General features: G+C 39.3%; 1 protein-coding gene across 1 annotated transcript; it reads left to right on the top strand.

The window, feature by feature from the left end:
* The first annotated feature begins 2,795 nt into the window (after positions 1 to 2,795).
* amy2a (amylase alpha 2A) lies at positions 2,796 to 12,270 on the top strand. Its single transcript, XM_061242233.1, has 11 exons — positions 2,796 to 2,867; positions 4,830 to 5,003; positions 6,245 to 6,391; positions 6,853 to 7,050; positions 9,034 to 9,264; positions 9,373 to 9,506; positions 9,750 to 9,872; positions 9,971 to 10,070; positions 11,216 to 11,337; positions 11,425 to 11,550; positions 12,077 to 12,270. Exons 2-11 carry the CDS (start codon positions 4,836 to 4,838, stop codon positions 12,264 to 12,266), a joined length of 1,539 nt encoding a protein of 512 aa, XP_061098217.1. The 5' UTR covers positions 2,796 to 2,867; positions 4,830 to 4,835; the 3' UTR covers positions 12,267 to 12,270.
* Positions 12,271 to 16,984: the final 4,714 nt, after the last annotated feature.

Below are 16,984 nucleotides of genomic sequence, written 5' to 3'. Positions count from 1 at the left end.
AGGAAGAATGTGGAGTATCCCTGAGATTGCTGTGCAAAGCCCCCGGCCTCCGTGCTCTCCTTTGAAATGTTCGTTTGTACGTCATCTGGGTGGGTGCAGATATACCACCTGATACAGGGCTACAGCAAGAACTCAGACATCACCATTTCAGTTCATTCTTAATTTTCCAGAGAGGGAGTGCTGAAATGCCATGTGGATTTAGAACTGGTCAAATCATACACACAAACCACTGAATCTCAGATAAAATACGTACTTGTTTACATACATTTGCAGTTGTATTCCTTTGTAGTTATGGCTCATCTACTAAAGAAGAAGAACATTCTACTAAAGTGGAGAAAAATTAAGTCAATAGCTCAACATTCCCGTTACTTTTCATAAAATTCTCAAAAGGACATCAATTCCACCATTCATATTGTTGCTTTATAGTGACCTCTGTTGGTAAAATAATATCCAGCAACTTAAAGGACCAATACAAGCTTTGAGCCTGGTGGCTTCTATTATTTTGTTGCCCACTTGGCCAGTGCACTTTGTATTGTTGCAAGCAGAATTTAATATGGACATGGAATAATCTGCCCACCGCACATGTAGAGCCTTTTTTTGCAGGCTATCTGAATAATTTAAACAGCATGGATCAATTGCAGATTTAAAGCCCTAAATGATTAGGATATACTGTATGTTCCAGTTGTGATGCAGTTCTGTGATCCTGACATTTAAAACTGAAGATGAAACAGGTAAGCACACTGCAATTGATGATGATGATGATGATGATTATTATTATTATGTTTTGCATTACATTACATTATTGGCATTTTGGCAGACGCTCTTATCCAGAGTGACGTACAGTTGATTAGACTAAGCAGGAGACAATCCTCCCCTGGAGCAATGCAGGGTTAAGGGCCTTGCTCAAGGGCCCAACGGCTGTGCGGATCTTATTGTGGCTACACTGGGATTAGAACCACCGACCTTGGGTGTCCCAGTCATTTACCTTAACCACTACACTACAGGCCGCCCATTGCGTATGTACGGAGCCCCTAAATGGACATTGCAAAAAAACGAAAAAATAATTGTAATGTACTTCACAAAAAAAATTACTTGTGCACACAAGATACTAACTGGCGCTCAGGAGAAAACTAACTCATGCACACGAGACACTAACTTGTGCGCATGAGATACTAGAGATACTAATATGCAGGCATCTGACTAACAGAGCAGAGTTCCTCGGTTCAAATCCGGCTGCGGACATTTTAATTTCTCCACTGTTAAATTACAAATGACCTAGTTCAGTTACTACAACGGGGCATTAAATGACATAAAATAACTTGCCACGTGATTATTTCAAGTCACATGGCAGGTTACTTTATATAATAAAATAATCTTAATAGTATGAGAGGTGCCAGCGTGAAGTTTGCTCGGCCACCCACATTTAGACAGACACACACGCAGCCACGCACACACACAAACATTAACACCTCCCAGTTCCTGCTCCTTCCTGCAGCCCACTGTGAAGAGGCCTTTTGAAGTTTCCCATGGCCAAATGGTGAATGAGGAATTAGTTCCACTGATTTGTATATAATGGTTCTATAAATCCACAGGTAACAGGCAACACTGTACATGCATTAACGGTGCCGGTGGGGTTAATTACAACCTTAGTCACCAGGGAGGTTTGTAAAGTACTGGCATTTTGGTCATGCCTGGCCGGTCAGGCTACTAGTTCTATAAATCCACACATGACTGGAAGCACTGAGCATGCCTTTGGGGTTAGTTACACCCTTCGTCACTGGGGAGGTTTGTGTGGGACAGGTGTTCTATGCATGAGAACATTTTATTCTATGTACTGATACTAGTGCCTAACATCTTTCTTTGTTTCTTTTTCCTGGGGTACCTGCCCCTTCCCCCCAAGCTCATTGACCACTCCAACCGTACCCCAGCTCTGAGGTCATGGACATGGTTCCTGTCCTGGAGCTACAGATTCATCCCCTTCCCCTCTGAACTGAATACTTTACATCCATCCATGTGGATTTTCTAGTTTACCTGTTAGTTTAACACCTGAACTGTTATCATCTCAGCCTATAGGCCAACAGAGGATGGGAATCCCTCTATAGCCAGATTCCTCCTGAGATTTCTTCCCCTTGGGGAATTTTTGCTCGCCACTGTTTCAGAGTTTTTCTGCCTCAAACTTTTAAAAAACCCACAAAATATTGCTTCTAAGAATGCAGTCTGTTTCCCCTCCACCAACATCAAAGGCATGCTGATACCCTAATCAAGGCATCTATGAATGACCTCCTGCAGACACCATTGTCCTAATAATAACATATTTAGATGCTCACTGATATATGCCTAATTGGATTTTGGAATTAAAAATTATTATGGATTTGGTTCCACTTTACCATGATTTGTGTCATCTGTGGGTTTTCAGAATGCATAGAAGGTGTGGTGAGTTTTTTTTGCCACCCGAAATATTACAAAATAAGGGACCATTATTGTTAAAACAATGTTATAGTAAAATAGTTACTACAACCGTGAGTTGTATTGCTTTCAAGCAGTATACTGTATACTCTGTGACCTGACTGATTGAAAATTTCACTGTGATAAAAGAACTGTTGAACACAAATAAACCCACTTGGGCCCAAATACAGGCTGGTTGAGACTTACAATAAGGGGTAAAATGTTTTTTTGGTATTTCTTTTGCTTGAATACCTTTACTGTTGACATGAATTTCATCCACACAAAACATCTGTGCCAAGATTACAATTTGCTTTGGCAAGAACATCCAGCATGTAGACAAAAGGTCAACACTGAAAGCAAGTGGACAAATGTAAAACAACGTCTAGTTGTGTGAAGCAATTGATCCACTCGCATCCCAAGAGGTAGGTAGTTTGGATTAATCTAAGACAATTTAGACAAACAAGTTAACCAAGAATCCATAACCTGGCTTATGCTGTCATTTATTCATTTGCACATATTGTGATAAAGTTTGACCAGTCAGCTCGCTAGCAAGCAGTAGGCAGGGCAGCCAAAATAAGTTCATACGCATTTCCTGCATGGACGTTTTCATGTAATTCTTAGAATTATAATTAATGAGTACATTTATACATTACCGTATACAGCATAGCAAAGAACTGAATGTCTCAATTGTGCCATCTATTTATTTATTGTCAAGTGAGAAAATAGATTGGCATTATAAGTGACCTGTAAAAACGCACCCAGGAAGTTTCCTGAAATCTTGGATAATCCACACTCTTCATATTTTAATTAACTTTTTGTTATATTGAAATTGATTTTGTATCGAGGACAGAGTTATTTTGTCGCAGTGGCAAGCTGTCTACTTCTGGCCTCTCTAAAATGATGTCAAGTCACCTTGCTTTTACCCCATGGTCTCCAGGTGAAGAATTGTTATTAACAGAAGACAATGCCTGTTTTCCTTTTCTGATTTCCCAGGAGTGACACTGCCTTAAGAATTAGTTGTAGTTCAGACTGAATTGATTGAAGAATTATGAATGTACATTGAATATTTCAAAGGTTATGCTTTCAGTAAAGTCACAAAAAAGTCACAAAAATACATTACCTGGCTAACAATATGATGCACTGACCATCTCAGTCGTATTTGCCAGATTAATATTATAGGATTTGTTTATGCTGTATACAGTATATTGGATATGGAATGGGTAATATAATATTCTGATGAAAAATGTATGTCTAGTCTATGAGACTCAAGGGGCGGCACTAAACAAGTGTAAAAAAGCCACAGGAGTTATTTAAAGTTCTGTGAGGCCAGTCCAGGTGTTCCCACTCAACAGGCCTGGGAAAAGCCAGCGTTGTGTAAAGAATAAACAGAAAGTGTTTTTTTATACATTGGACTAAGTCCAATGAATACAAACATTATCTATCACGTTGTTTCTGTGTGCAAGATTACAAAAACTATTAACACATTTTGTATTTAAAATGAACATAATTGGCTGCCAGAGGTACAAACTAGAAACCAATCAAATAACACATTCAGGGCTGATTTATAAATGTTGGGTACTAAATCCAAGAAAACGCTGGTTTGATATTTCTCAGGCAACAAACATGTTTTGTTTGGTGCAGTTGGTATAATTGCAGGACAAATTTAAGTATATAAAATGAAAATGTTGTTTTGAAACTAGCCAACATAGTTTGATAACATTGTTTTACTAACTTTAATCACTTACATTTGATAAAGTAAAACTACCCAATAAACTCACATTTGATAATCTTTTATAAACAAAATGTATGCATTTCCCATATAATTATTTTTCATATTTGTACCATTCACCTGTTTCATAAAATGTTGAGCATGGCTTGTAAGGACATTTTCCAAAGAGGACACAGGGAAGGTTGTAGTCATCCCAGTTTGCCTGTGACTACATCGATCTATAGTGGAAGGCACAACACAAAATATTGAACATATCACAGTTCATTTAAAAAAGGCATTTATGTTAGATGTCTGAATATGGCAGTCTATCCACTGAAGTATCCATAGCAATATGTGACCATGAAGTTGCTAATCACCATGGCAAACTTTATTAGAGGAAGGGTAAGCATCTTGAATTAGCGACATGTGCTTCATGCGAATATATCATGTTTAAATAAACAGGTCACCTTGATTTGTCAATTTGTAACCAGTGTAACCGGTGAGAAACAAATACCATTCTGCACCTGTTAGCTTCTCATTTTCCTTACTTCTGATTAAGTACAGTTATACAATAAATAACATCTAACAGATTTCATTGGACAGTGTGAATGCATTACTGTGTATATATGCAGTACCAGTTGCTTATCCTCTGGGTAATGTGTCCATCCTTCACCAGGTGAAAATGAAGATCTTCATTTTGGCCTTAGTTTTGCATATGACTCGTGCTCAATATGACCCACACATGAAACATGGGAGGACGTCCATAGTTCATTTATTTGAGTGGCGCTGGGCTGACATAGCGGAGGAATGTGAGCGGTATTTAGCACCCAATGGTTTTGGTGGGGTTCAGGTAAGTACAGTCATTAAGACTAACCAAGTATATTGTCTGAAATTACTTGTGTGCTAATCTACAAGCCTGCATGTTTCAGCATGTTGTTAATGATATCCAGCACTAGGCTTTATGCTCAAATGCAATATGTGTGTACATAATGCACATCTGACTGATAACAAAACAAATTTGAAATGGTTGAACATAGTTTGAAAGGCAAAGTAACACTTCAGTCAAACTGTTATGTTTTCTAAAAACTATTGCAGTTAGATTGAACCACAAAGCTTTAGTAAATAAGCTCTTATAAACCATTTAATATTATAAACCATGATCAAGCAAAGGTTGTAGTTTATAGTGATGCAGTGCTTAAACTTAATTTACAGTATTCAAACTACAATACTAGTCCCATTATTTGTCTACTACTACTACTAATATTACTACTCTATGCATTGAACTCAATCCAGTGCATTCACTGGGATATTAGTAGTAGAATGTGAAGAAATGAAGTGGGGAAAAAATAAATCTCTTGTGGGAGCTGCCTTTACTTTAAAAAAATGTCTTACTATGATGGGCTGGCTACGCATGGATAACAAACACTCCAAAAATCCCCAAATCCAGGTTTAACATTGTGCCAGCCTCATTTGTGTTAGGCTAATCAGGTTCTCAAAATAATGGCATGTAATACACATGTCCATCCAACACATCCACAATATTCTCCACATGTACTTCACAAACTTTAGAGACAACCAGCTATCTAAAAAGTTGATTGTCTCTAATCATCGGCAAGAGCAAGCAATTTTGCTTGTTTGACCACAAGAAATATGGTCATGACTGGTGCTGTTGTTTTTGGTGATGTCACCAATTGGTACCTCTTCAACCTGGTGATGGTACCTCTTCAAGCTGCACCTCTCCCTGCCCCTCCCTAACTCCCTGTAAACCTTAACTGTTGTTATTTACTTGTGTTACTAGGATGATACCTTTGCTAGTTTTGTTTGACTAGATAAGCTGTATATTCATATATAATAATAATTCCAATGATCAAATAGGTATACCAGTATATATACTGATATAAGATCTTTGTTGTACTAAATCTTTGTTGTACTAAATTGTACTTCCCTATAGGGTCTTTCAGGGCACTTATCCCTGGTAATACGTTGTTGTACATTGCTTTGGATAAGAGCGTCTACCATATGCCATTAATGTAATGTAATGTTGCTGTTGTTGCTAGTATCTTTGATTGATGGGTATGTCTGTTGTGTCAGATCTCCCCTCCCACTGAGAGCATTGTCCTCTCAAATCCCTGGCGGCCGTGGTGGGAGAGGTACCAGCCAATCAGCTACAACCTGTGCTCTCGATCAGGAAGCGAGCAAGAATTGAGAGACATGGTCACCAGGTGCAATAACGTTGGGGTAAAATATTACTAAACATTTCATTTTTGTGATTGAATGAAGTACATTTCTGCAAGTCTAAAAATGAGTCCAGAAGTTACCAAGGGAGACAGAATGTGGAAGTAATTAGATGGAATTACTGAGCATGCAGTTGACAAATAGGTATTTCTTATCACACTGGAATAATGCATTTCCCTACAATTACCGATTAGTTTTCTGATATTTCTTTTCATATTTATATGCAGATACTTACTTGCAAGTCCTTATCCAAGGTGTTATCACATGCATGGCTCCAATTATTACATTTACAAAAATTAAAGCTCTGTACTTACACTGAGTTTTTGTTCACTCCTTAATATAATGCAGTATGCCAATGTAACATGCAGTCTGTACGATTCTACTTAACAAGTGTAACACAAGTTACCTGGGGTAACATCAAGTGTGTTGTTAGTGTGGCACATAATAATGATTTGTTCCTCCAGGTGAATATCTATGTCGATGTGGTCATCAACCACATGTGTGGAGCTAGTGGGGGTGAAGGCAAGCATTCATCTTGTGGCACATACTTTAATGCCCACAAGCCCGACTTCCCCTCCGTGCCCTACTCCTCCTGGGACTTCAATAATGATAAATGCAAGACGAGCAGCGGTAATATTGAGAGCTACCATGACATTTTCCAGGTATGACTGCGAATAATAACTTAATCTTTGATTGAGTTAACCTATTCCCTGTGTACGCTTGTTAAACGAGCACTGTCATGCTTTTTTCAGTTGAGCTCATTTGGATTAAATGCTTAAATTATGTGTGTCGGCATTTTGAAAATCACAGTCAGCGTAGCCATTTCCTAAATATGGGGCAAAACTTCTCAAAACAAACACGTCCATCACATGATACTCCAACAAAAATACGGTAAGGTTAGCATACAGATACCTTGGTTATCCTGAGCGATATGAGGACAGCTCTTACATGCAGCCATCAACGTCAGCCATCATTTTAACATTCTACCGGCTCCATTGCAGCCGATCAATAAATCTGACAGCCTACTTTTGCGTTTTGCTAGCTCACTTTACATTGGATGTCGACAGCTATGATGTTTCCACTCATTAGATTAAGCAATGATGCTTTGGTCCAGCTGTAACCCGCTAATTTAGCTAACTAGCTAACCCCGGTCACTCGAATTATGAGAGACTGACTGATGATGTAGCTGATGTGAATAGCCGCCAACTTTATAATTTGTATGGATTTAAATGAGAAAAAAACAAGCAGAACAACTACATTTTTCATTAAAATCTCTCTGGATGACGGGATACCCAGATTTGTTGTGACCAATGGGCCATGTCTTCCTGGTCTTGTTGTTCTTTAGTGCTAGTGTGGTTGGCTCCAGTATAGGTTGTTCAGCTACCTGTTTCAGTGTCAAAATACAAAGTTAATCCTTTTTTTTTTCTCACAAGATCATGTAGTTTCAAATTGAGTTTTTTAATGTCACCCCATGCTCCCCTTTTCTTAAAGTTAAAATAGGTAGTTTCTGACTCCTAACGACCAAGAGAGGAATTGTAGCAACAAACACCCTCAGACCACAACACTGTTTATCCTTCCCCCAGTCTATAATATATAGTATATAGCATTATTATACAGTTCAGTTCACAACACTATTTCTATTTTTGGTCTTTTTGAAGTTTTCACTTCAGCTGACCAACTACATTAGGAGCAAGCAACTTATTTGGCTATCTAACTAGCTGTCTATATTAGTAAGATATGATAGTCTACCACAAACAATGTAACTGTAACTTACAGTTTGAGACAAATAAAAGTTTAGCTAAACACGCAGGATTGAACACGTAAAGAGATAGAAGGAACGTGTAGCTGCTGAAATTGCACTCCAGACAAGGGATCACTGAAACTCTGTATAGCTTACGATTGCTTATTATCCAAGTGAAGAAAAAATATCTAGTTATAAAACGATACCAATTTGTTATTGGTAGCAACAAGCAAATTAGCTATTAGTTAGCTTGCCAAATTTACAAATATCCACCTGATGCACAAAGCTTGTGCAACTATGCTCGCAATGCTTGCTACTATATTCATATTGCCTGGTGGATATTTGTAAATTTGTCAAGCTAACTATGGCTAATTTGCTTGTTGCTACCAATAGCGACCTGGTATTATTCAAAGTGAGTCATGTGTATATTTTGAAACCTGGATTTAAGGACTATAAACACAGGCAGAGGGTGAGTCGACATGTCAGTGAGCCTTTTTCCATGTTAGGAAGGCATTTACAATGGTCTTGTAACAGTGTTTTAACACAAAAAATCCCTATTCTACCTTTAAGTTATTGTATCATTTGGACAATATATTATTATTTTGTGTACCAATCAGGGACAGGTTGCACCACTGCCTAATCAGTGAACGTCACATTGGGGGCAATATCTTATGGCGCTTACTAGATGACCAGGACCAGGACCGGGCCCAGACTTCATGACCCTATAACGGTCCCCTCCTTTCCCTACTCTGCAGTTTCTAGCTTCAAATTGTGCTACATTGTAACACAAAAAAATGCACTGCCCTGGCTTCAAAATGCTTTTTCGCAAGCAGGGGAAAATCAGTAGGTGATGTCACAGGCATTTTGTCTATATATACTTTTTTATAGTCTATGGTTCTGACAGGTGCGGGACTGTCGGCTGGTCAGCCTCCTGGACTTGAACCTGCAGAAGGACTATGTACGTGGGAAGGTGGCAGAGTACATGAACACTCTGATTGACATGGGTGTGGCTGGATTCAGGGTAGATGCCTGCAAGCATATGTGGCCTGGGGACTTGAAGGCTGTGTACAGCCAGCTCCACAGCCTCAACACAAACTGGTTCCACATCAACTCACAGCCTTTCATCTACCAAGAGGTGAGCCTTACTTAAGCATTCAGATAGTAAGGACATCAGGTATGAGGGTATGTTGACCAGTGGATGGAGTGCTAATCCTACTTTTGTGCTTCTCACATTCTACTGTAGGTTATTGACCTTGGTGGGGAACCCATTACTGCAAGTGAGTATACTGGACTGGGTCAGGTCACAGAATTCAAGTACAGCGCCAAACTGGGAACAGTCATCCGCAAAATGTATGGTGAAAAGATGGCCTATCTGAGGTACGATATGTTATATGTCAATATAATGTATACATTTATTATCATCAATGATGGCAATAATTATAAAACAGTTAAGATGAATGTATTTGCTTTTAGAGATTAAACAAAAGGCTGTTTGTGAATCTGGACATGATTGTATGTCTTTGTGTGTATGTGTGTGGGCACGTTTGTATGTGCATGTATGTATTTGTGTGTATGCCTGTATGTGTGTATGTGTTCCTAATTGTCCTGGGTCTGCTACAGGAACTGGGGTGAAGGCTGGGGATTCATGTCCTCGGACAAGGCTTTAGTGTTTGTGGACAATCATGACAACCAGAGAGGCCATGGAGCAGGAGGTAGCTCAGTTATCACCTTCTGGGACCCCAGGTAACTTGTGTTACTTCGATACTACTCTGGACCTGGAGACCATAGGAAATAGCACTGTCACACTGTCACATCTGGTTTCTGTCTTTCTTGTTGCTCAGAATTTACAAAATGGCCATGGGTTTTATGCTGGCCCATCCATATGGAGTAACCAGGGTGATGTCTAGCTTCCGCTGGGATCGTCACATTGTGGATGGAAAGGTAACTCGTGTTTGTGTGAGCTGAAATGTGGTTTCATTAGAAGCAATAGCTGATATCGCATTTCCGAGGTTGTAGCAATGAATGCTGGTAAAATACAAAAGAGCATTCCAAATTGGGGAGAGAATGGGGGAACAAAGCATGAAAAACTATTTTAAAAATGCAGAAGGTCCAGCAAATGTAAATATACAACGGATAGATGCGGTCCATTGTCTCTATTGGTCAGTTTGCGTTTCAGCCATGCCAATATCCACGATATACGCAGAGCTAAATGGAATATTAACACATCTTTAACACATCTTTTAAAATTGTATAGCGATGTAGATCACCGCTATCTACTTTGTAATCAAAATTAACTTAACATTATCATCATCTCGCCACTAGTAACCTACCAAAGTAAAACAAAATGAGTGATTTTAAAGTGTCATTTGACCTTCTTGGGGTTTCGGAAAGGAGTAGCAACAAAAAATATACAACTAAGCAAACATCGAAATACCAGTAAGATTACCTAACCCAGGCGATAACTTATGAGTTATTTCAACAACTGCATGTTGTCTGGCAGTGTCCAGATAAACGTCTACAACAAAGACAAATTACTTGTATGTCAGCTAGCTATCTAATGTTAGTGCAGTGGGGATACATTATTGCTTGCTAACATTCGCAATACCATTGCTTAGTAACCAATAAACTACTGTTCAGTGGAAGAATACATTTACCATAAAACAGTTCCATTAAAAATACATTAATTTAAAGTTTATCTTGTCTTTATTTAGTGAAACGTTAAAAGATAAACGTGGTAACCGTAGTATAAAAGCGTTATGGAACTCAATATACCATGGGTTCTTGTTCCATAAAGCTTAAATGTATTCCTATTCCCACCTCCCAGTACCTTTTTCTTCATTATATTATATTAAATTAGATTTTGTATTATAACTGATGAAGTTGGCAAACGTTTACTTCATTACAGGGGGGGAATTCATGCTGCATTTATACTTGTTGGTCTTGGGAATGTTGTTAGCCAGGTCTGTCATTCTAAGTTGCTCTGAATATTTTCCTGGAGATACATTTAATGTTACTTCTGACTGCAATTAACACAATCAAAACTATTGCCATACTGACATTAGCATTTACCATGTATTGTTTTTCAGGACCAGAATGACTGGATGGGACCCCCAAGCTACTCAAATGGTTCCACAAAGCCTGTCCCCATCAACCCGGACACCACCTGTGGGGACGGCTGGGTGTGCGAGCACAGATGGCGCCAGATCAGGTGAGCAAGAGGTTACAATTGTTGAAATAGAAGCTTTCATGCAGAACTAATACAACATTTTATCAATTCTGGCCCTTCCCTATGCAGAAACATGGTCATTTTCCGTAATGTTGTCAACACCCAGCCATTCTCACACTGGTGGGATAACGGGAGCAACCAGGTTGCTTTTGGCCGTGGAAACCATGGGTTCATTGTCTTCAATAATGATGACTGGTAAGGATCTAACTCCTCTGAACTCTGGTACAGTCTTCCATTGCAAAATATTTAAAATATTTATAATATTTAAAAAAAGATTACATTAATTAATATGTACATTCTGTATTTATGTCAAGTGTAATATTTTTTTAAAAGTACATATTTTAGCAAATATTAACAATCATCACTCACACTTGAATATGCTTATTCTTGATTTGCATGTGTTATAATGTTTTATATCTCTTGTGTCACAAACTTACAGAGCCCCGAAAGGGACATTGCAAAAAAACGTAAAGTAACTTATGCGCGCGAGAAAACGTACTCGTGCACAGAACTTACTAAGTCGTGTTTCTGAGATACCTTTCGCTGGGTAATTTCAAATGATTAAATTGATGCAGTCAAGTACATTTGGTCCTAGCAAGCCAGAGATTGTCGGTTCCAATCCGACCGCTGAAATTTTCATTTTTAAACTCTTTCCAACTGCCACTGACATGAGTATGTTTCTGAGCCACACAAACTATAACATGACCTCTGTCACTGACAGGCCTCTTGACATGACTCTGAACACCGCACTGCCTGGTGGGACATATTGTGACATCATCTCTGGTCAGAAGGAGGGCAACCATTGCACCGGCAAGCAGGTGACCGTGGGCAGCGATGGGCAAGCTCACTTTATAATCAATAACATGGATGAGGACCCGTTTATTGCCATCCACGTGGACTCCAAATTGTAACCAAATTAGCCACCTTATTAAAAAAATGCAACCTAAAATTATGTTTTTGCACTTTTATAGTGAGTGACTGGTGTGTGAATATGGGCATTGATTGAGGAAAACTGATAAAAGGGGGTAGAATAGGCAGAATGGTGTTTTTGTTTATTTGTCTGGTTGTGTGGTGTACTAGTTGGGAGTGGGAGGAGGATTTGAGATTTGGCTGCAGTTTATCTTGGGCCGTGCTAATTACTGTATCAGTGTGTGGTGCGTGTGTCAGCTGGTTAAGCAGGTGTGTGCTATGCCTTGCCTGCTTTGACTCCTCAGCTTATGGGTTTTGCCTACAGCAGTGGAGGGTTGGTCTTGTAAGGAGGGGAGGGAACCAGGGTTAGTGTGTGTGTGAAACTGTCTTAAGAAATAAAATAATCTATTTTCTTGCACGCCTCTCTGTGTGCTGCTTGGGCTGTCCCCTGGGTTGATTCCTTAAAATACAAGAAAGGTGAACTGGTGAAGGGTGGCTGGGGCTTATCTCGCCCCAGGCACTGATATAACCAGCTATTGTGCTGCAAAAATATATAATTATAAGATTGCATCACAATTTACACCTTAAATTAATTTCAAATTGAAACAACCAAAAGTCATCCTGTTTCACTGGGGAGCAAGAATGAGTTGACCCATGTAACATCCATGGAAAAGACATATAGAAGACTGGAATCTTATAAGAATCCCCATTCACTTTTAATGACCACTCTGCATAAATCCCATATGTTCTTTGTGAGAATTGTATGTATTTAGAATTAGAACTTCTAAATACATATTTATGACATGGATTATAATTTACATTGAGGGATACTGGTTTAGTGTGATACTTTGCGTGATCCCTGCTTTTATAGGTGCTTTTTAAAGAAATAAGTCAGAAGAAATAAACAGAAGCTGAAGTTGATGCTAATGTTTGTTTCCTTGCCAGAAAAACATTGTAATAAAAGTAAAAATGCGCACATGGAAAATAAACATTTAATATTGTATTAGCTAACAGAGATGGGTATGGTGACAGTGAGCTATAGCCTATAGTTAAGCTGCTCGATTGGGACCTAGAATGTTGTAGTTAGTAGCTACAATAAGATCAGTGCAGCAAAGCAATTTTCACCTATAGCACATTGCTCAAGTGCGCTATAATTTTACCTGCTTAGTGTAATCAACTATGAGTCACTTTAGATAAAACATCAGCTGCATAACTGTATTGTAATGAAATGTATGTTCGCACTAATCAGAAAACCTGTCAGAAAACACTTTACATGGCACCTCAAATGTGAATAATGTTCACACTAAATTGGATTAATATATGCTATCAGCAGCCCATTTAACCAATAGGCCAAAATAAATACATCCCCACAAAATGCTCATCTTAAACAGCATGTAGCTCTTAGTTATGGTTGTCATTTGCAAAATGTGCATCCTCATAACCTTTGGATAAAAGCATATGATTCATGCTGTTTACCTCATGATGTTGTTTAAAACACATTCAAGGACACATGGAACGAGCTAGATGATTATTGTTGTTCAGTGGAAGGGGGAACATGTTTTTTGTTTTTATTTTCTGGTTTTCCTATATAAAGACTCAGTGATGATTATTTTTAAATGGGAATTTATTTAAAACAAATATTTAAATGGCTATATCCCTACAGCATCCTCTTATTCTCCAGTGATTGTATTCTATTTTATTTGGATTTTATTGATTCATGGTTGTAAATGCATGATCTGCATTGAACCCATCCCAAATACTTAGGAGCAGTGGGCAGCCATAGGTACCCGGGAACCAACACCAGTTCAGTGCCGCAAGGGCAACAGCAGGAGCACACCAAGGGGCAATTTAGACTCTTTTGTGAACCCTTGTGTAGTCTTAACATTCTGTATACTCCCCTTGTCCGCTGGGTAAAAAATGACCCGCCTTCACTAAACCCCTAAAATAAAGCAGCTTAATTGAATTTTAAACCCAAAATCTATTTAGTATTAAGAAACAACCGTTCACTCATCAGAAACTTTGTCATCAAATTTCAAGTTGAAAAAAGATCATTTAGGGGGGTTTTCTCTGCTGTAAAACATAGTGACAGCTGATTTTTGACCCCTAAGACAACACAAGGGTTAACCTACATGTCTTTGGACTGTGGGAAGAAACGGAAAGAAACAACTGCTGCATACAAACTATAGCTGTGCAATGAACCATTGCATGGGGAGGAGCAATGTTTCCAGCAGAGGTATTCTTTCATGTTGAGCATGCGAGCATTGTCATAGCACTGATCTTCTCTCACTCCATTCTTTAGACCCACGAGCAACACATGCTCTGCCAGCTTAGTACGCAATTGCTTGTCAACACGGCCCTAAAAATGTTTTGCAATTCCGTTTCAAGACAGAGTTTAGCTAATATTTTCACCATGGAAAAAAACTAAACGTATTTTGTTTTGAAGAGGGTGGTAAAGAGTGCCACTGGCAACACTACAAAGCACCTGAGTGTAAACATGGAACATAAATTAAAGAGAGAAGTAATTAAAAAGTTTCTGAGTGATGTTTATATCCCGTTTATATCCTACCTGCTCAGCTGTGCTCACATGCTTTGCTTCCTACTGAGAAGATGGCATGACATGAAAAAAAGTTTTGGCAGAGAAAACTCTCCCCCCAAGCAGAGGAACATGACTTTCATGCCAACCTGGATGTTAACCCGCTTAAAACCTTTATGACATGCATATATATGTTGTGAGATCCCTGGTCAAAAAACAGGCAGCAAAATGTTTTAAGTGAAAAAAACCGAGGTTCGTTTATTCTCATAAAAAACAGTGAAGGGCAAGGGGCGGCGGGAAAGAACAAAAAACAGCCGATCCAAAGCTTCCCGGCTGGTGGGTTCCCGGTTCCCAAGCTTTTCTTGTGTTAGTGGGCTCGGTACTACTCCGGAAAACTGGAGAAAAGATTACAAAAATTCAGCAGTCACAGAATTCACCATCACACTCTCCTTTGCTCTTGGAGAATTCCTGTCCTTAAAGTGCTTGGCCTCATCACTCCAGCACAGCCCATCTGTGCTTGAGGGGGTGTGGCCAGGAGCAGTTCACACTCACCAGGTGTGCCTCGTTGGGTTCTGATCAGCTTCAATCATTCAATTATTGTCCTCAAGACTGGCACAGCGTTTCTCTCCATGGTCCTAAAGCCCTCCATCATATCAGCAGGAAAATACTTTCCTTCAATCACCTGACCAAGAGGTATCCTCCAGCGGCAGGCCCTTGATGAGTGCCAGGTTGGCCCAGTGGTACCCCGAGGGGGGCCACAATGTGAACAATAGAAAATTGTTCACATACCATATGAGGGCCCTTATAAGCTTTGCCAACATATTACTTTTAATGGATTTGCATTTACTTTGCTCAATGGACACATAAAGGAATCTGATTATGAACTTGTCTTCCCTCTAAGCCCAAGAAAAAAGTCAGAGGCAGAGGGAGAGTTTGTGTGTGTGCGTGTGAGAGAGAGAGAGGGAGAATGAGAGAGAGGAGTGTGCGTTTCTGTATGTTTGTGCGTGTGTGAGAGAGAAAGAGACCAAAATGGAGAGGTTCAGGAAGTAAGAAAGAGACAGGCAGAAATAGAGAGAAAAAAAGTAGTGAGTAAGGGGAGTTGAAAGAGGCATATATGTTGGGGAGAAAGGGGATTTTGCAGAGCGAAAAGTAAAAGACTGGGCAGAGAACAGAAAGAGCGGAGAGAGAGGAGCCAGTCCAAGGTTAGCTCAGCAGACTCTGTGAAGGGAGGGATCCATGTTTACTCAGTGGAGGGAGTGTCAGGTGAATGGAAACAGTGGAGGTGAGATCTAGTATGAGATTCCACTTTGTTGTCATGGTAACCGGGCCTCGATGATGTTCTGAAAAAAAAAAAAACATTTTCAGGAAGAAGAAAGAACGAGAGAGACTGAAATCACTGTCTTGCACCCATGGAATTGGAGAGTTATGGTGCCGTTGCAGAGTCTTCCTGACATTTTCACCGATGTTTCAATGGATGCTGGCAGCTGGCAGACAGGGCTGTGGTTTTAGACAGGTTGCACTGGGTGCAACATATTGCGACTGCTGAATTATTTAGCCTGTTCCATCTCCTGGACCTGTACAGCGATGAGCACTGTACCTACCGATTAGAAACTCACATGTCACGGCCGTGGGTTGGGATTCTCCTCAGTTTCACTGATACTTTCTGACATGATTGTCAACATTGTTCTTTTTCCTGGTGTATATTTAATGATGCCCGTGGAAACCCGAAGGGCAGCCCATTCATATGGAAGAGCTCATTCAATCACAAAATGTAATCTTCAATAGCCAATTCAATGCTACTCCTCGGTAAAAAATCTGCTAAAATCTAATATATTAATTTATTTGATAACAAAACTGGCTAGTGTACTGTAGGTGTACAAGGCCCTTTAAAAAAATGCAGTATATACAGTGGGCTCCAGAATTAGTGGCTCCCTTGATAAATATGCACAAAACATAGTGTAAACTAAAAATACAGTTATTGACATAAGCTTAATTTTACAACATGTGTAAAACAGTATACTTTATTAATGATTAAATGGAATCAACTAAAGTCTTACATTTTTCAAATAAAAAATGTATTTCACCAAAAAACAGGTTTCACAATTATTGGCACCCCTGGTTTAATACTTTGTGCAAACAGACGTGGCAAGAATAAAAGCCACAAGTCTTCTTAATTTGTGGAATGAC

The sequence above is a fragment of the Conger conger genome, chromosome 5 (assembly GCF_963514075.1).
Source record: "Conger conger chromosome 5, fConCon1.1, whole genome shotgun sequence".
NCBI lineage: Eukaryota > Metazoa > Chordata > Actinopteri > Anguilliformes > Congridae > Conger > Conger conger.
This window is presented reverse-complemented; position numbering and strand designations above follow the sequence as displayed.